Source organism: Mus pahari, chromosome 14, assembly GCF_900095145.1.
Source record: "Mus pahari chromosome 14, PAHARI_EIJ_v1.1, whole genome shotgun sequence".
NCBI lineage: Eukaryota > Metazoa > Chordata > Mammalia > Rodentia > Muridae > Mus > Mus pahari.
Genome location: NC_034603.1, coordinates 22564223 through 22582704, shown reverse-complemented (window position 1 = coordinate 22582704; position 18482 = coordinate 22564223). Strand labels below are relative to the sequence as shown.

The following is an 18482-nucleotide window of genomic DNA, read 5'->3' as shown; positions in this document are numbered from 1 at the left end:
AGCCTGGTCTACAGAGTGAGTTCCAGGACAGCCAGGGCTACACAGAGAAACCCTGTCTCAACCTCCCCCCCCCCCAAAAAAAAAAAAAAAAAAAACCAAACCAAACAAACAAAACACAAAAAGTTATTAAAAAAATAATATTTTTAAGAGATTTATTTTTCACTTATATGTCCATATGTGTATATGTCTGTATGAGTCAATACTACACATGTGCTGGTACCTAGGGAGGCTAGAAGAGGGCATGGGATTCCCTGTGAGCAGCTCTATGTGGGTGCTGGGAACCAAACCTGAGTCCTCTGTAGGAACATTCTCTTCAGCTCTCCAAACTTAAATATTTGTTCAAACATATACTGTTAAGTTCTAAATTATACTTTATAACTAACCTAATATTCAAGAAATTATTTTTTTCTCTACAACTATTTTTCTACTAATGTCACATCTCTCCGCTATCACAAAATATGCTTTAGGCAATGAATTAAGTAATTCAGTCAACAATCAATTTCCAGCTCCATTCTCATCTTCCAAAGATCAGATCCATTTCTCAGGAGGTCAATAATGTTTGTACATGTCCCTCTCCTAACACCTTTTAACAGTATCATCACCATCCCTTACCTGAGTTTTAATCAGTTCAGTCTTACAATACATCAATAGTGATCCTGCTGCTTTCTCCAATCACATACTGTAGTCAGATAAGCTACCAAGATAATCATCCTATCAGGTCTCCTAATATGACAATGGACAGCCAATGTTTACCGTATTTATTGAAATTTTAAAAAATCATTTTATGTGTATAGGTTTTTCCTGAACGTATGTCTGTGCACTACATATGTCTGGTATCTGCAGGGGCCAGAAGGCGGCACTGGACCCCCTGGAACTGGGGTGTTGGAAACTGAACTCGGCTTCTCTAAAGAGCAGCCAGTACTGTTAATCAGCATCATCTCCCTACCCTTGATAAATTTAAACTCTTACACCTGATATTCAAAGCCATATATATCTCTATCTTCCTTAAACTGTTTTTTCTCCCAAGACAGATTCTTGCTCTGAATCTGTTCCTGACCTTGAACTTGCAATATTCCTGGAATAGTCACACAATTATACTTGTTTATGGGACATACTATGTAAGTACCTGCAGTATATTTATCATTTAATTTACTGCACATGGTTCTATGACATAAATGAAGCCTCACTGTTATAGGTGTATTTCTTTTATTTATTTCCCTGAAATGAGTACTCTTTTTCTTTAGATTTATTTATTTTATTCTTTGTGTATGGGAGTTTGTCTGCATGTATGTATGCTTAACAAGTATAGGCCTGATGACTGTATCTGTAGAAATCAAAAAACAAGCAGCAGAACTGAAATAACAGATTGTGAGCTACCATGTGGGTGCTAGGAATCGAACCTGGGTCCTCTGCAAGAGCACAAGTGTTCTTAACTGTTGAGTATCTCTCCAGCCCTAAAATGTGTATTCTTTATTGGTTTAAAAAGTTCCCTTGGTACTCAGAAGTACTGTTGTTTTGTTCTAGTTACCGTTGTAGTAAAATCACCTATGACATTTCCTGTTTTTTTTTTAAAATTAATATAAAATTCACATATTAAAAAAACCTATAGGCCGGGCGTGGTGGCGCACGCCTTTAATCCCAGCACTCGGGAAGCAGAGGCAGGTGGATTTCTGAGTTCGAGGCCAGCCTGGACTACAAAGTGAGTTCCAGGACAGCCAGGGCTATACAGAGAAACCCCGTCTTGAAAAACCAAACCAAAACAAAACAAAAACAAAAACAAAAAAAACCAAAACTTGTTCATAGTTCAGTGGCTTTCTGTATAGTCATGAATTTTTTTAACAGTCACCACTTTCTAGGTCTAGCTCATTATTACCACCCTAAAGAAATTCAGCATCTGTCTGTATTTCATCTCTATATCCTTTTCCATAAAAGGTAACTACTAATCTCAATTTTTTCCTATTAGTTCAATTTCTCTCTTGTAATATAATATTTATTTGCAATATAATATATATGTACACACACATACACACACACACACACACACACACAGAGAGAGAGAGAGAGAGAGAGAGAGAGAGAGAGAGAGAGAGAGANGAGAGAGAGAGAGAGAGAGAGAGAGAGAGAGAGAGAGAGAGAGAGAGAGAGAGATACAGATAGAGAAGAAAAAAGCAGACACAGATACACACAGATAGAGTATCATTATATAGCCCTCACTGGCGTCAAACTCACTATGTATGTAGTAGACCTGCCTAACCTTATACTCACAGAGTTCTGCCTGCCACTGTCTCCAGAGTGCTAGGATTAAAAGCATGTGCATGGGCTGGTGAGATGGCTCAGCGGGTAAGAGCACCAGATTGCTCTTCCGAAGGTCCTGAGTTCAAATCCCAGCAACCACATGGTGGCTCACAAACATCCTTAACGAGAGATCTGACTCCCTCTTCTGGAATGTCTGAAGACATCTACAGTGTACTTACATTTAATAAATAAATAAATAAATCTGTTTAAAAAAAAAAAAAGCATGTGCTACCACCTGGAGTCCTATTGTACATAATTTATATAAATGAAGTAATATATCTGATGGTTTTGTGTGTCTAGCTTTCCACTTTTTTTTTTTTGCATTCAACACAATATTTTTTTCTATTAATTTATTTATTCACTTTACATCCCAATCACCGCTACCTCACCCCCTCTGGCTTCTTTTACTTAATAGAGTATTTTCAAGGTTTATTTATTTATGGCAGAATAGACAGCTCACTCTATATAAGGCAGAGTACTATTCCATCTTATGGACACTGAATAAGGTTTATTCAGGTTGCAGATATTTGTGCTATTTCTATTTCTGGGAAATTATGGATAATGTGTATATCTGTTTACCAGATGCTATATATATTGGGGTGAAATGAATGGGTAATATGTTGACCAACTGCCTAACCATTTTTCTAACTGGTGGCAGCACCTCACACTCCCAGCAAAGACAAAAGTTCCAATTTTATTAGCTTTCCAATGCAAATGATTGCCTGCTAATAAAACCCTTTATCATTATTTTTAATTTTTGATGAAGTCTTCAAGTTATACCATTGGTGCCTTTCATATAGTTGTTCTCTCTTAGGAAAAACTGGTCTAACCCCGAGAATGTATTGGGACATAGGTTGTTAAGTAGCTGTCCTTGTCTTCCTACCTGGAAGAAACTGTATTTAAAAATTAAAAATGAAGAAAGAAAATGAAATAAAAATCATGTATAGAACCTTTTTAAGTATAGTCTCAACCCCAAAATTCCTAACAGAGAATTTTTGTAACTGTAATGAAATACATTCTAGATAATATATTCACAACATCTTAAAAACAAGATAAATTTTGTTTTTTTCTGCTTGAGAGAGGGCCTCACTATGACCCACACTGTCCTTCAAAGTTCAGCATTTCTCCTGCCTCAGTTTCTGTAGTTCTGGAACTATAGGCATTTGCAACCATGGCAACATGGTGACCTTTACTTTAAAAGATATCAACTAAGCTAACATATCCAATGAAGAAAAAGGTGTCTGCTTGTAGGGAGTTCCAATCATCTTTGAAGTTACTAGTGATCAAATATTTCAATGAATTCTCAACATTTTAATAAATTCTGAAATTTTGGATTATTTTCTACTATAATTAATAAAGCATTCTAAACACAGATGAATCAGCAAACAGTCCTAAAAAGTAACTGGAGGGACACTGTCTATTTCTCATGAAATTTATCAACATGCATTTTCTTTTTTCTTTTTTCTTTTTTTGGTTTTTCAAGACAGGGTTTCTCTGTGTAGCCCTTTGCTGTCCTGGAACTCACTCTGTAGACCAGGCTTGGCCTTGAACTCAGAAATCCGCCTGCCTCTGCCTCGCCTCCTGAGTGCTGGGATTAAAGGCATGCGCCACCACGCCCGGCAACATGCATTTTCTTATGCCTAGAACTTTATCTCATATTAGCAAAAACAGTTATCAAGGTTTTGATAGTATCTTACCTGTATGCTGTGTTGCTAACATGATTTATAATTCTCCACTGTCCAGTAGTCAAAAGAAAAACAACCATTATGTTCATTAGATGCTATATTTTTGTCTTTTAGAACAGTTCCATGACTGCTCTATTTCCTGACATTGAGATCTCATCAATTGTAGAACATTCTCTAATTTGTCTGGTAATTTGTGACTTTTAAGTATGAATGCTGAGCAAGAATACATTCCAGACATGACCTTTCTTCTTCTAAGTGTTGTCACAACAGGAGTAATATCCCATTAGTATATATATATATATATATATATATATATATATATATATATATATATATATATATATATATAGGCAGTAGCAGTAATTACTATTCTGGTGAAAATCTGCCATATTTTAACATCAGAAATTTAGTAATATCCCCTTCATAAATAATTGCTAGGAACATCCCTGTGATGTCCTAAGTATTCTGTTGCCTAACTGACATTAGCCTCCCTAGTAAGCCAAGTGTTTCCTTACCTTTTGTTAGTTGGCATTCTACCATCAAGGAGTGCTAGCTCATCTCCCTTCTTCATTTCTTCATATCATCAAGATTTTAACTACTTGTATGATATATGAAGGTACCATCACCACTATAAATTTTTATTTGGATTCCCAAATGCCCCTAGGTTTTGCCAATGGGAGTGCTTTTGATCTGGGTCCTGGGTTACTTTAAATTCTCTTAAATGTTTCCTTTACATTGTTGTCAGGTAATGAAAATACTTTCTTAAGGGGGAAAACGATGATAAAGAGGTATAAAGGGAAATTCATTGTTAAATATTTTTTTTTAAAAAGGCACATTTAATACATTACATGTGCACATTAAAATTCTAGGCAGTGATTTTCTTCGCATATGTATGTATGCATGTATGTATCTTAACTAGTATTCTGGCGAGTAATATATGTCTCCTCACCCTAGTCCTCTTTCTTCTTTTTCTCTCTTCCTCTTCTTTTTTTCTCTTTGAGACAAAGTCTTAAGTAACCCATGCTGCCTGTGACTCATTATCTGGTTTTGAACTCGTTCATCCTGCCACCTCCTGGCCAAGTGCTTGAATTAAAGCGAGAATTATGATGTCTGGCTTGAAATTAGTTGCACATTAAGTTTACTAGTTTAAAAATTAACAATTCTTAAGCACTTTTTATTAACATCTTCTTACATTATTTACTACACACGCACACACTCCACACCAATGGTGGAGGTCAGGGAACAGTTTCTGGAGAGCAGGCTGTCAAAATCGGTGGCAAGCACCTTTACCTGATGGACCTCCCACCCCCAGTGTAATACTTAAACAATCTGATGATAAATTAATAGATACATGAAAATGTAAGCTAACAATATCTAACTCATAGTAAATAAAAAGGACATGGTAAAATGCTAGAATAAACTCTGGGCTTTAAACATGCTGACATGCATTTTACTGAAGGGATCTCAAGGAACTTAAACACAACCAGCAGCCAGAGCTTAGCTTGGTTTTTAAACATTTTCTAAAACAACAACATAACAAACAAACTCCCTTTACAAAAAAGACGTAACAGTTCCATGTTTCAAGCATGGAATTTAAGATGAGACTGTAGCCTAAAATGACTTCCTGACTTTTCCTGATACATAAACATGCTACACCTCTTACATTGCACTGAGTATAAAAGCACATTGTAAACCACTACAGTCCAACCACCTACAGTTCTAGGGCAGCCAATAAATACCCTCTTCAGACCTCTGTGGACACTGCACACATGTAGTTCACTTACACACATGCAGGAAAAACAATCATACATAATATACATACATATAAAAGCCAAATTTTCTAGAGTTCTAACAACTATCTAGGCCGCTTATGGAAAATAAAAATATATTCATTAAACACAAGTCTAAATGAAATATTATCTAAAATTATTAAAGAGTACAAGTATTAGAAACAAACTATTTCTTATTTGGGCCTATTTCCTATGTGCTTTTATTTTCTCTAGCTCGTTCCCTCAGCCCATCTGAGGTTTACTGACTCCTTCAATAGCAAAGGAAAAAATACTGGAAAAAAATCATGCCCCTTTAAAGAGAACCCTACGCCCTTGTTGACATACAGAGCTACACATATTTCTTCCCCACACCCCCCTGAGCCTCCTTTTTAATTTTCTGGTGGAACAGGTAAAGAAAGTTACCAAATTTGGGACATGTTACCTCTATTATCATTTTAGACATTATTTCAACCACCACAGAAGTGTTAGAGATAAAAATAGATAAAGGTGCTAGATGGTTTTGATGTTATTTAAATATCATCATAGGACAGGCCACGGAAAGGAAGCTTTCTTGGGTATTGAAAGCCTCCCACAGTTAGAGTTGACACTGAAGCATACAAGGAAGCAATCCAGCATCTTACCACAATCATCTCTGAAGGCTCTAATACAAGACAATCACATCCTCTTTTTCCTCCAAACTGCTTACCAAAACTATAAAAACAGAAAAACAATTTCTTTAGCAGAAGTTATAACGTATGTCAATATGGGAAAAATAAAAGCTCTGAGACATTAACTGAAAAATTCTGATCCTCTTACTGAGATTTTTCCAATAAAAACAAAATAAACGAGTCCTCTTACTTGCTCAAATATGACAAATCTCATTTCAATTCTGTGTACAACTTTTTCCAAAATTTCTTTACTTAGTCCCCATAATTGTTTATGAAAGATATTTACCTAATCTTAATTTTTTAAACACTTAAACAAGACTAAATTAAAAGAAAAATATTCAAGATGTGACAGTATAGTTATGTTTTATAAAGGTAAACTATTACATAACATAGAGAAACAAAAAACATTTTAGTAAATGAAGAAATGCAGATAGACAATAAAATTATGTTTTTAAAAAATGGAATCGCCAGATTATTTATTTCTGGAAAAAATTTAAAAAATTAAAAAAACAAAAAGCCTCAAACAAGTCTATGCTCAGTACTCCATATGCTTCATCTAAGAAAAAGATTTCTAAGCAAATCAAAACTAGGAAGAAATAAAGAAAAACTGAGCTTTAGAAAGGACAATTAAAAAAAAAGTTGTCAAACACATGAGACACAAAGACAAACCGTGTAGCGTATATTTAAATTTGAGATCTAAGAAACTAGCACGGTGACACAGAAATATGTAATGGGTTTGAGAGTTGTTATACTACTTACAGTTCCTATCAGTAATAGGAACTGATCTACTATATAGTCTACTACTTTAAAACAGACTTGATTACTCCGAGCCTTATCTTTTAAATTTTGAATGGTTTCAGGGAAATAGCTAGAGAAAATAAAGGTACATAGGAAATAGGCCCAAGTAAGAAATGATTTGTTTCTAATACTTGTGTCCTTTAATAATCTGAGATGATCTTTCATTTAGGTTCGTATTTAGTGAATAATTTTATTATTTTTCCACAAGAGGCCTAGATAGTTGTTAGAACTATAGAAAATTTGGCTTTTAAAAAGTCATTTATAGCCGGGCGTGGTGGTGCATGCCTTTAATCCCAGCACTTGGGAGGCAGAGGCAGGCGAATTTCTGAGTTCAAGGCAAGCCTGGTCTACAAAGTGAGTTTCAGGACAGCCAGGGCTATACAGAGAAACCCTGTCTCGAAAAACCAAAAAAAAAAAAAAAATTATTTATATTTATGTATGATTGTTTTTCCTCTGTGTGTGTAAGTGAACCAGATGTGTGCAGTGTCAGTGGCTAAAAGCACTTTTTGCCCTTGCAGAAAACTTGGGTTTGATTATCAATACCCACATGGTGGTTCACAACCTTCTGTAACTCCAGTACTAGGGGATTTGACAGCCTCTTGTGGTTTCCACCAAGCACATACATTCATATATATAGCTCATATGTATGAAATAAGAAATATATATCAAAGCAAAATACTGCCTCTACATTAAATAAACAGGAAGGGGAAGGATACTAATGTCAAAAAAAAAGGCCACTCAGAATAAATTCTAAGTCATTTATAAGGAAAATTACAAAACTTTACCAATGAACTGGAACCAGGGCTTAAATAAAGCAATAAGAAGCATATACTTTTACAAGAAGGCTCAAAATTATAATTACACAATTTTATAACATGTAAGATATGGAGAGATGGCTCAGCGGTTAAGAGCACTGACTGATTTTCCAGAGGTCCTGAGTTCAATTCCCAGAAACCACATGGTGGCTCATAACCATCAGTAATGGGATCCAATGCGCTATTCTTGTGTGTCTGAAGACAGCTATAGTGAACTCATATAAATAAAAATAAATAAATTAAAACAAACAAACAATAATAATTTACAATAAAAATCCTAAACAAAGTTCAATAATATTGAATAATAGCAGGGCATTATGGCACACACCTTTAATTCCAGCAATCAAGAGGGCAGAGGCAGGTGGATCTAGTTCAAGGCCAGCCAGAGAGGTACAGTAAACCACTCCCTATCCAAATCTAATGAAATTACCTTTTGAACATAAAAAAAGATTACTTTATTTCTATGCTGGAGAGTTTTATGTATTTTTCCAAAATGGAGCCTTATATTACCTAATATATAAAATCTAAAGGAGTTTCATGCAACACAGAACAGGAGATGCATACTCTTGTAAATGAAAATACAAAAATGAAAGAAAATCATAAAAATATACATGTGACAAATTTCAAGATAATGGAAGGTAGGCAGATCAGGAGTAGCATTTTTCCCAAGAGAGAAAGCAGCAGCAAAGCTGACCCTGAAGTGCTTAGCTTACTATCCTTCCTGCATGGAACCTTGACAACACTACCCAAGGAGCAGTTATTGAACTCAAAGATTATCAACTCAATTTTAAGAGAGAAAACTGCTTCAAAATTTTCAAATTTGTAAAGCTGGAGTACTGGAGAAGAGATAGAAATGCAGAGAAGGATAAAAGAAGGGAAATAGAGAGGGGAGACAGACAGACAGACAGACAGACAGACAGACAGACAGAGACAGACACCCCCCCACACACACACACACCCACACACACATACACACACACGTTATACACCTTGGAGATCTCTGGAAAGGTCCTCAAGTCCATACTGTACTGTGATTCATAGCATATTTAGTGGGAATGTGAGAAAAAAGAGTTAACTGAACAAGCACATAACACAAGGACATTAAATACACTCCACAGAAATACACCTTTTTTAACAATGATACTACATTTCTTTAGTGCTAGATTTGATCTCACAAATTTAAAAGGCTCAAAATAATCACATCTGTTATAGATAGCGAGACTATAGAGTAAAACAATTCTTATTACTATCTTAAGCAATATAACAAAAACTAGACTCCATTTACATAAGATGTACATCTGACATACAATTAATAAAACAACAGCTATTTCCTCCCAATTGTACAGATTTAGTGCAGTTACAATAATAACAATTTTAAAATCCCAGAAAGTTGATTTAAAGTCTAACAAAACAATCCAAAGATTTACAGAGAAATTTCAAGAACCTACTATACTAAAAGAAAGGTGGAAAACAAGTTATCAAACTGCAAGACACAATGGTATTCTGGATAATGAAGTATGCGACCAACTCACAGGCCTACAACTCACACCCAACAAAAAGCCAGAAAGGCTCACACATACATACTCCAATTGTTTTTGTGACAAAAGTAAAACTACATACAGTCAGTGGGTGGGGGAACGACACATAATCCCCCTCCTTTTAAAATTTTTAAATGACTAGATAATTAATACAGGGCTGGAGAGATGGCTCAGCAGTTAAGAGCACCGAATGCTCTTCCAGAGGTCCTGAGTTCAATTCCCAGCAACCAAATGGTGGCTCACAACCATCTGTAATGGGATCTGATGCCCTCTTCTGGTGTGTCTGAAGAGAGCAATGGTGTACCCACATAAATAAAATGATAAATAAATAAAAAATATATAATTAATACAGAACAGCCAGCAATAGGGTCAAGCAAGAGAGCCTTGACTCTATGTCTGGCAACCTGAGTTTGATTCCCAGGACCTATGAAGTGAAAGGAAAGAACTCCGGGAGCTGGTGAGATGGCTCAGTGGGTAAGAGCACCCGACTGCTCTTCCGAAGGTCCTGAGTTCAAATCCCAGCAACCACATGGTGGCTCACAACCATCTGTAACAAGATCTGACGCCCTCTTCTAGAGCATCTGAAGATAGCTACAGAGTACTTACATATAATAAATAAATAAATAAAACATTAAAAAAAAAAAAAAAAAAAGAAAGGAAAGAACTCCTCCAAATTGTCCTCTAATCTCCACACGTGAGCTATGGCATATGAACACATAAAAATAAGCAAATAAAAATTATGAAACCAAGGGGAGAATCAGTAAATCACCAGGAGCAATAATTAACTGGAAATGGTCGGAAATAAGTGAAAAAATAAAAAGACCACAAAGTAAATTTGTTTATAAATGCTTTTTATTAGGGTAGGAAGTTGCTACCTGTTTGTCTACAAATTTCACTTTGTTTTGTATTCTATCAATAGTTTTCTATGCTTAAATCATCCGGCAGTTTTATTATTTTATTATAGTATGTTTTATTAACTAATTTTGGATACACAACAAACTCTGTATTTGGAAAATTTTAATGCTGATAACACAATACTTTATTTTAAATACATCCCTAGATTCAGTTTACTATTATTTTGCTAATAGTTTCTGCATATCCCCACCCCCACCCCTGCTTGTTACTATGTATATCCAACTGCTCTGGACTTCCTACATATATAGATCAGGGTGCCCTAAAACTCATGGAGATATGTCAGTCTCTACTTCTCTGGCCCCTTCATACGCTCCAGCAGTTCATAGATGCTGAGGTAGGCCAACTCAAAGTCCAACACTGTCCTTACCCTGCCAAATTACCCAATGCCACAGTCAGTAAGTGTGGGGCAGTTCTCATGCCCTTGGGACTGGCTCACTCACACCCATGCCACCAGTGCCAGCCCTATTGTGCTACCCAGGCAAGGTGCAGGACCCACTCTGCAGTGCTTGAATATCACCATGGTCCCAAGTGGCAGTCCAGACCCACCCTCCTCCCCCTTCCTCTATGAGGGTGCTCCCCCCCACTCCCCACTTTTAGCCTCGGTATTCCCCTACATTGGGGCATTGAACCCCCTCAGACCCAAGGGCCACTCAACATCCTTATTCTGTAAGTCTGTGCTTTTACTCAATTAATAGTAAATAGTAGAAGCTCTAAGAATCATACAACAAGGAACTTTCAGCTTCCATTTCAACTGACCTAGTTCATCCCTATATAGGCCAATATAGTTACGAGCTTTCCCATCATACCTGGAGTTTGACTCTTGAACTAAGTCTTATTTAATATTTACTCTTATTGTGTGTATGTTTTCCCTGTATATATGTCTGTGCGCCATGTGCATATGCCTGGTGCTTGTGGAGGTCAGAAAAGGGTGTTGGGTGTCCCAGAACTAGAGTTACAGATGGTTGTGAGCTGCCATGTGGGTATTAATAATCAAACCTGTGTTCTATGGAAAGGCAGCCAGTATTAACTGCTGAGCCATCTACTAGTTCCTGAACTAACCCTATTAAATTACATGATCTATTAAAATAGATACTAAGATGAAGAAAGTCACTATGTTACTCTTGCCATTTATTCTTTGTGGCTCTTACCCATGCTTCCAAGGAATGCTGATCCTACCGAAGCTGAAAATGAATTAATTTCTAGGAAACGGAACTTGAGGTAACACATATAATGCATTCTGGTTTTTTATATATAACTATTGATTTTTTTCTTTGACTGTTCTTCTCATAAACAGATGGCCACAATTACTGATCTAAACAGACAGTTACGAATTTTGAATGGTCAGGGATTTCAAAGATCAGAATTAGAAACCTGGTAATAAGGTAGTCTGGGAAGAGGTATGTAGATGAGCACCTTTCAGAACAAGCATCTTTCAGAATTTAAAGATACCTGTGTCCATGTAGATTCTAAAGGGGTATATGCTGTGGAGAAGGCTGTTATTTTATTTAATAGTATGTATGTATAGATGTTTATGTGCATGCAGGCTAGAGGTGGACAGTAGATGTCTTGCTCCATCATTTTAGAACTTATTTTCTGGAACAGTGTTTCTCAGGGAACCCAGAGCTCAGTGTTCTGACTAGACTGGCTGGCCACCAAGGCCTATGATCCTGTCTTTCTTCAACCCCTCTATTCCATACCACTACCACCACGCTGGGACTATGAATATACATCTAGACAGCTATATGTTTGCTAGGTATCTAAACTCAGGCCCCCATGCTTGGCTGAAAGCACTTTACTTGCTGAACCATCTGTCAAGTCCCAGAGAAGGTTCTTAATAATTTAGAAGGCAAAAGTAGACATCCATCAGTCTCTTTCCCAAGCTTGTACAGTGCTTGTGCAGTAAGACTATAAACATACTGAGTATGGCAGCAAAGAAAGAGAAGATGAGGTGGGGCTCAAATTACATCCAAGTACCTATTTTTTCAGAAGTAGGAACAATACTGAGATCCTAATATGTTAGCATTTCTCAAGGGGAAAAGACAACTATAGGACCCACGTAATTTATAATGGATCTCTTCTATCATGGAGGAGTCAGGTTATTTGTCCTTACCAAACATATTCTAGATTCTGCTAGTACTGCTAACAATCATGAGCTTACAGAGTATATTTTCTTACCTGGCACTGAAGATTGCATTACCTTCAATCAAGAAACTCACTTTTTTTTTGGCAACACAGGTATAACAATGCTTTCTGTTTTTCCCAGTATTCTCAATGCTTTAATTTAACAACTTATTTATAGTATTTTTTCTTGCTTCATACCAACTCTGAACTTTGCTTGGTTAGTCTTAATGCTTTCACCAGGAGAACACAATCATTTTTCTCCCTAGCCACTAAACCAATAGGCAGCAAACAGATGTTACTCTATTGTCACAAGTGACTAACCCCAATTACAAAGAAGAAATTGGTTTGTGGCACACAACTGTAGTTAGAAGAACTCTTATGTCTAGAACAGCAACAACTAAAACAACAAAAAAGGCAAGACAATCAAGAACATTATACAATAAAGTTCAGCTCCCACTATCAGATAAAGAACCCAGAGCAGCCTAGTTTCTGCTGAAGGCAAGAATTCTGAAGGATAAGAATCACACCTATAGATTCTCATAGTTTGTACGTTACTCTCTCCCCATCCTCTTTAAATAAAGGATATTGGATGTAAACATTTATAAGGTAAACTTTAGCCAATAAAATATACAGAGACATTATGGTGGAATATATAATTGATATAGTTAGAAATGGTTAATAGGACTGTGCCCTCTTCATTTGGGTCAGAGTTTAGAACTGTACTTTCTTGAATGATAGTTATATTTTATTAGTGAAAAAGAGTTGTTTTGTGGTTGAATGGAAATCCAAAAATATTTAGCTAAAATGCCATGCCAGTTAATTTTGCATTCACCTACTTCCTCAACTCCAAATGGACTGATTCTCTGCTTGAAATTGACCCTTCAACAGTCCTACATTGTGATAAAAGTTGTAGATTCTGTCAGTGTTCTACTTTCCCAGGGGCAGTTTTGTCAGCAGAGGCTACACAAGAAAGGGCTTTACAATTGGCAGTACAGAGTGGGGTTGAGGTAGGGCAGGGCAAAGATCCTGACCCTTCTACCAGCTGTGGGCCAGTCAGCATCTGGAAGAAAGGATGAGACTTGGGTACTTTTCCTACTTGCCATCACTTTTCATCAGTTCATACTCTCAGTTCCCAGACAGTATAAACTAATTTTTGGCAAGAGGTACTCTCAAGTTCTCTTGCACTGGATTGCAAATAATATTTTCTAATAAAGCCTATATTTCAGTCATAGGGAAAAAAACAGTTCCCCTTTTTGGTTCGTTTTTGACTTGGGACCTCATTCTCAGCTGGGGTGTGGTCAGTTTTTGTTTTTTTTTTTATCCTTAATAGTATCAAGGCTATTCAATAGTTAATATCTTTAAGTTAAACTGCCCCAGTAGAGAACTTTATTGTATTTCTATGGACTGGAATACTACTATCATCCTTAGTCTTACACTATGGAGGGTTCATATTCTTCTTGTATCATAATGGTTAGAAACAACATTCACACAAGCCAAAAATATTGTGATGATTATTTTATGACAACAATCATTTTATGTACTTTTCTTTCCATTAACTCATTAATCCTAATGAGTGTCTGATAACTTTCACACACACACAAATAAAGACCTATTACCCATATTCTTTAGTATAAAGTTTAATTAAACAAGTATAATCATGTTTGCTGTGTTTTGGATAGCTAAGTTAATGTCCAACATAACTTTCTTTAACTTTGTTAAAAATTCATATTCCTATGAGTTATTCTAAAAACTAAAACTTCATTGATTAGATTAGAAACAAATGGTCACTTATTGGCTACAAAGAGTTTTTACAACAAATTTGGAACTATTTAAAAAACACAGGAGAATGAGAAAATATTCAAAAGAAAATACTAATCCTAAAATCAACCACAGGCAGACCCAATGAAGTTTCATTATTTTAAGTTTTCACAAACAGAGAAAGGAACAGCAGAAAGGCTTAAATAACCAAGAACCCCCCAAAAATATTTTTTTTTCTTTGTAAAAGGTTAACACGTTTTATTCCACTCATGAAGAAGCAGAGATTTCATTTAACCCGTGGCCAACAATTTAAAGTTTTAGAATTCAAGATATGACTTTTAAAGTGGCACATAAATCAAGATACCCAGTGCCTTGGTATTCAAGTTTAATAAATTTAACATTCCTAAACTAACTTCGCTGTACTCTCATGTCTCACTTTAAGTCTTCTTGGGACAATGAAATAGTTCAGTGAGGAAAGGTGCTTGCTGCCAGGCTGAGGATCTCAGTTCCAACTCCAGAACTCACACGATAGGAGAGAACAGATTCAAGTTGTCCAGATTTCCCGACATGTGCACCATGGCATAGCATGAATGTAAGACACACACACACACACACACACACACACACACACACACACACACACACACAGAGAGAGAGAGAGAGAGAGAGAGAGAGAGAGAGAGAGAGAGACAGAGACAGAGAGACAGAGAGAGACAGAGAGAGACAGAGACTTGTTGAGAAGGGGTTTAGTGGGAAAGTAGCAGAGTCAAAATACAAATATACTGTGAAAGTATATTTTAAAGGTATATTAAAATACAAAAAAAAATTATAGATATTGCTAACAACTACTATAAATAGCCAGGAGATGTCTAAGGGAGATTTATTTATGCTAACTTATTTATTTCACAGACCCAGTCTATCAAACAGCTTCTACTATTATTTATTATACCTACTTCTGAGTAAACTCAGAGAGGTTAAGTAATTTGCCTAAGAACTGCTGGCTAGAGATACAAACTTGAGTAACCTTGCTCTAGAGCAGGAATTCTAACAGACTTTTGAAAGCTTTCAGTAACCAAACTTGCTAATGCCTTGTGACATGTACCAAGGGTTATCATCTTTGTCTTACAGAAAACTAAAAATAAGTCACATAACTGAGTAAGGTTCAAACACAAAGAAAGGAAAAATTACACCATCAGAAATTTATAGACTCTTGCCAAAATGTGCAATTGCACCAACAGAAAATATATTTTAAATATATTTTAAAAATATATTATCACAGAGAAAAAATGTACATTAGATCTGAAGTAAAGAACAAAAGAGTTACAATATTAATTCTAGCTAGCTAGGTGGAGCAAGCAGACTATGCAAAAATCCTAGCACTGAGACTGAGGCGGGAGCACAGTTCAAAGATAGTTAAGATCCAATCACAAAACAAAAACCACACAGTATCACTGGAAACTTACCTGCAAGGAGGAAGAACCATAGAATCTTTTACAAGTACGGATCCAGAAAGCAGGATATACCAACATCTGGCGATAGTTTCTGAACTGTTTAAATAGAGAAAACGTAAGCAAATACAAATGTCTACGTATGTGCGGATTCAATATGAATAAAAAGCATAGACTACATTCTGGTAATGCTGCAAATATTTTAAAACTAAGTAACAATATTGGGGGATCTTCTCGTTTCCTTACCTAATGTTTTACATAGAACATGTTCACAAGGGGCAGGAGATAATTCTCAACACACAAGCAGAAGGGAAAAAAACCCTTCAAATCACCAGTAAACAGGAAACATGAGAACACTAAAAAATTTTTAAGAAAATTCTTATAAATTGGCCCAACTTAAAGGTTGTTGAAAATTGTGCCTAATCATTGTGTAATGACACTGAAAATCAAAATCAGTTCTTCTTTAAAATATAGCATTATACTACAAAGGGCAAAAAGAAATTCTACCCTGCAGCTCCACAATTTTATCTTTCCTACCTCTATATAACATAATTTCAGTTCACTGTTCTTATTGTTCATCTATTTTCTAATTGTTCTCTTGTCTGTATAATCGTCAAACATATATCAGAGAAGAGATACTAACATACATTTATTTACATGTACGATAGCAAAGTACAGCACATATACACACATCATAAAAAAGTACAAATAGTTATGAAAGATAGGACAGAAAACACCCAGCATTAGAAGGCAGAGTTAAAGATAAAGAATAAGACCAACATTGTTATAATTAAACTTTAGGCCCAGGTGGAAAGAGCTAGTCAAAAGTATGCAAAGTTAGCAGTTGTCAAGAATGTGAAAAGGTAAAAGAAGAAACACTGTCCACAGGGAATATTTATCAAACAATCCAAGTTTTTAAACAACTTATTTTAGAAAAAGTCCACTGAAAATTAGAAAACATATTCTCACATAAAAATATGCCTTTCCACAAAGATTTAAGGAAGACTGAAAGTATCAGGTACTCAGAGCATCTACTTGTGGAAAACAAAATACTACCACTGTGGACAAAGCCTATTTACATACAAGTAGTTACATACACAGGCAGTTTAAAACTTCATATCATGTCACAGTCTAAATTTCAAGTCCAGTAGAGCTTAATATTCTAATCTCAAGCCACTAAAGGGGCTGGGGGCTTAGCTCAGTAACAAGAGCTGTTTTGTGGCCCAAAGTTCCATTTCTAGCATACCAGAGTGTTTGAGGGTGGAAGAGAGTATACATGTGTGAGAAAGAGAAAGTGAGGATATCCTTTTTTATACAATTCAACAACTTTTACCAAATGCTCTAGTATTTTTAGATCCTCATATTTACCACTCATTTTCTAGGAATTTTCAAAATGTTATAATTGTCAGTAAAAACTGAAAATATTGCAGATACTCATTAGCTCTCTTGAACATTAACAACTAAGCACAAGGATAAAAACATTTGAGTCGGGTTGGTGAGATGGCTCAGTGGATAAGAGCACCCAACTGCTCTTCTGAAGGTCCTGAGTTCAAATCCCAGCAACCACATGGTGGCTCACAACCATCTCTGTAAGGAGATCTGACTTCCTCTTCTGAAGTGTCTGAAGACAGCTACAGTGTACTTTATTATAATAAATAAATAAATCTTAAAAAAATAAAAACACTTGAGTCTTCTGAACTCTAATCAGACATCTGAAAGATATCTTTTATTCTCAGTGTTCTCTCAGGATTGACTTGGATTCTGCCTATTTTACAGACATTTTAAAATGGTAGATGGCTTCTCTCACATATATTTCTCCTGCTTCTGGGTATAAAGATGTCTCACTGTCTTCTCCTTATACCTCCTATCAATATCAAACTATTCTTTTAAGATTCCCAGCTGTAAATTTTAGATCATCAGATCATATCAGTCACTGTCCTGTGATGGAATCAGTTCCAGACACTAAAGGTTAATCTTCCCATTTCTTGCAGAATTCTTGGCTGATACAAATTCTTTCTAATATCGATATCATAGGGTTTTATTCTGTTATACTGACATTGATACTCACTCTTCTCAACTTGATTGATTGATTGATTGATTGATTTTGAGACAGGATATTACTATATAGGTGTTGTTAGTATTCCTTCTAGGCTCTGTCCCAGTTACCTGGCAACAGTCAGGTATGCCTGGCTTACTATAAAAGGGGCTTGTTTGCCCCCTCCACTCTTACTCTCTGCCCCTTCTCACCCTGATCCCATTCTCCCTCTTCCTGCTCCCCCACTCCCCCTTTTCCCCCTCTCCACATGTTCCTGGCCAGGCTCTCCTGTCTCTGTCTGTCTCTACTCCCTTCCCAACTCCCTTTCTCATGCGCTAAATAAACTCTATTCTATACTAAACCCATTGTACAGCTGGTACCTCAGGGGGAAGGGCTGCCTCAGCATGAGCCACAGAGGCACCCCCTTCCATCTCACTCTACCATGCTCCTATCAAATACATCCTTGGCTTTTTCTTTTTAATAACACAACAGGTCTAACCTGGAACTTTCTATGTAGATCAGACTGGTCTCAAATTCATGGCAATCTTCTATCCTCAGCCTCCCACTGCTGAGATTCTCCATGTGAGCCTACCATGGCCAGATTGTTAGAAATCTTATCTTCTATTTTGCTCTAAAT

The 18482-nt window shown here is 36.2% G+C and overlaps 1 protein-coding gene across 8 annotated transcripts in view; it reads right to left on the bottom strand.

Moving 5' to 3' along the window:
* Positions 1-18482, bottom strand: part of Rapgef6 (Rap guanine nucleotide exchange factor 6) — a 172188-nt gene that overhangs the window by 129340 nt on the left and 24366 nt on the right. For 7 of the 8 annotated variants that reach the window (XM_021212287.2, XM_021212288.2, XM_029545917.1 and 4 more), the window contains exons 4-5: positions 15826-15909; positions 6391-6460 (exon numbers count right to left, since the gene is read on the bottom strand). In XM_021212287.2, the coding sequence (XP_021067946.1) occupies positions 6391-6460; positions 15826-15909 (154 nt within the window). The remainder of the gene's footprint in view (positions 1-6390; positions 6461-15825; positions 15910-18482) is intronic. The other variant, XM_029545918.1, reaches the window with a different exon arrangement.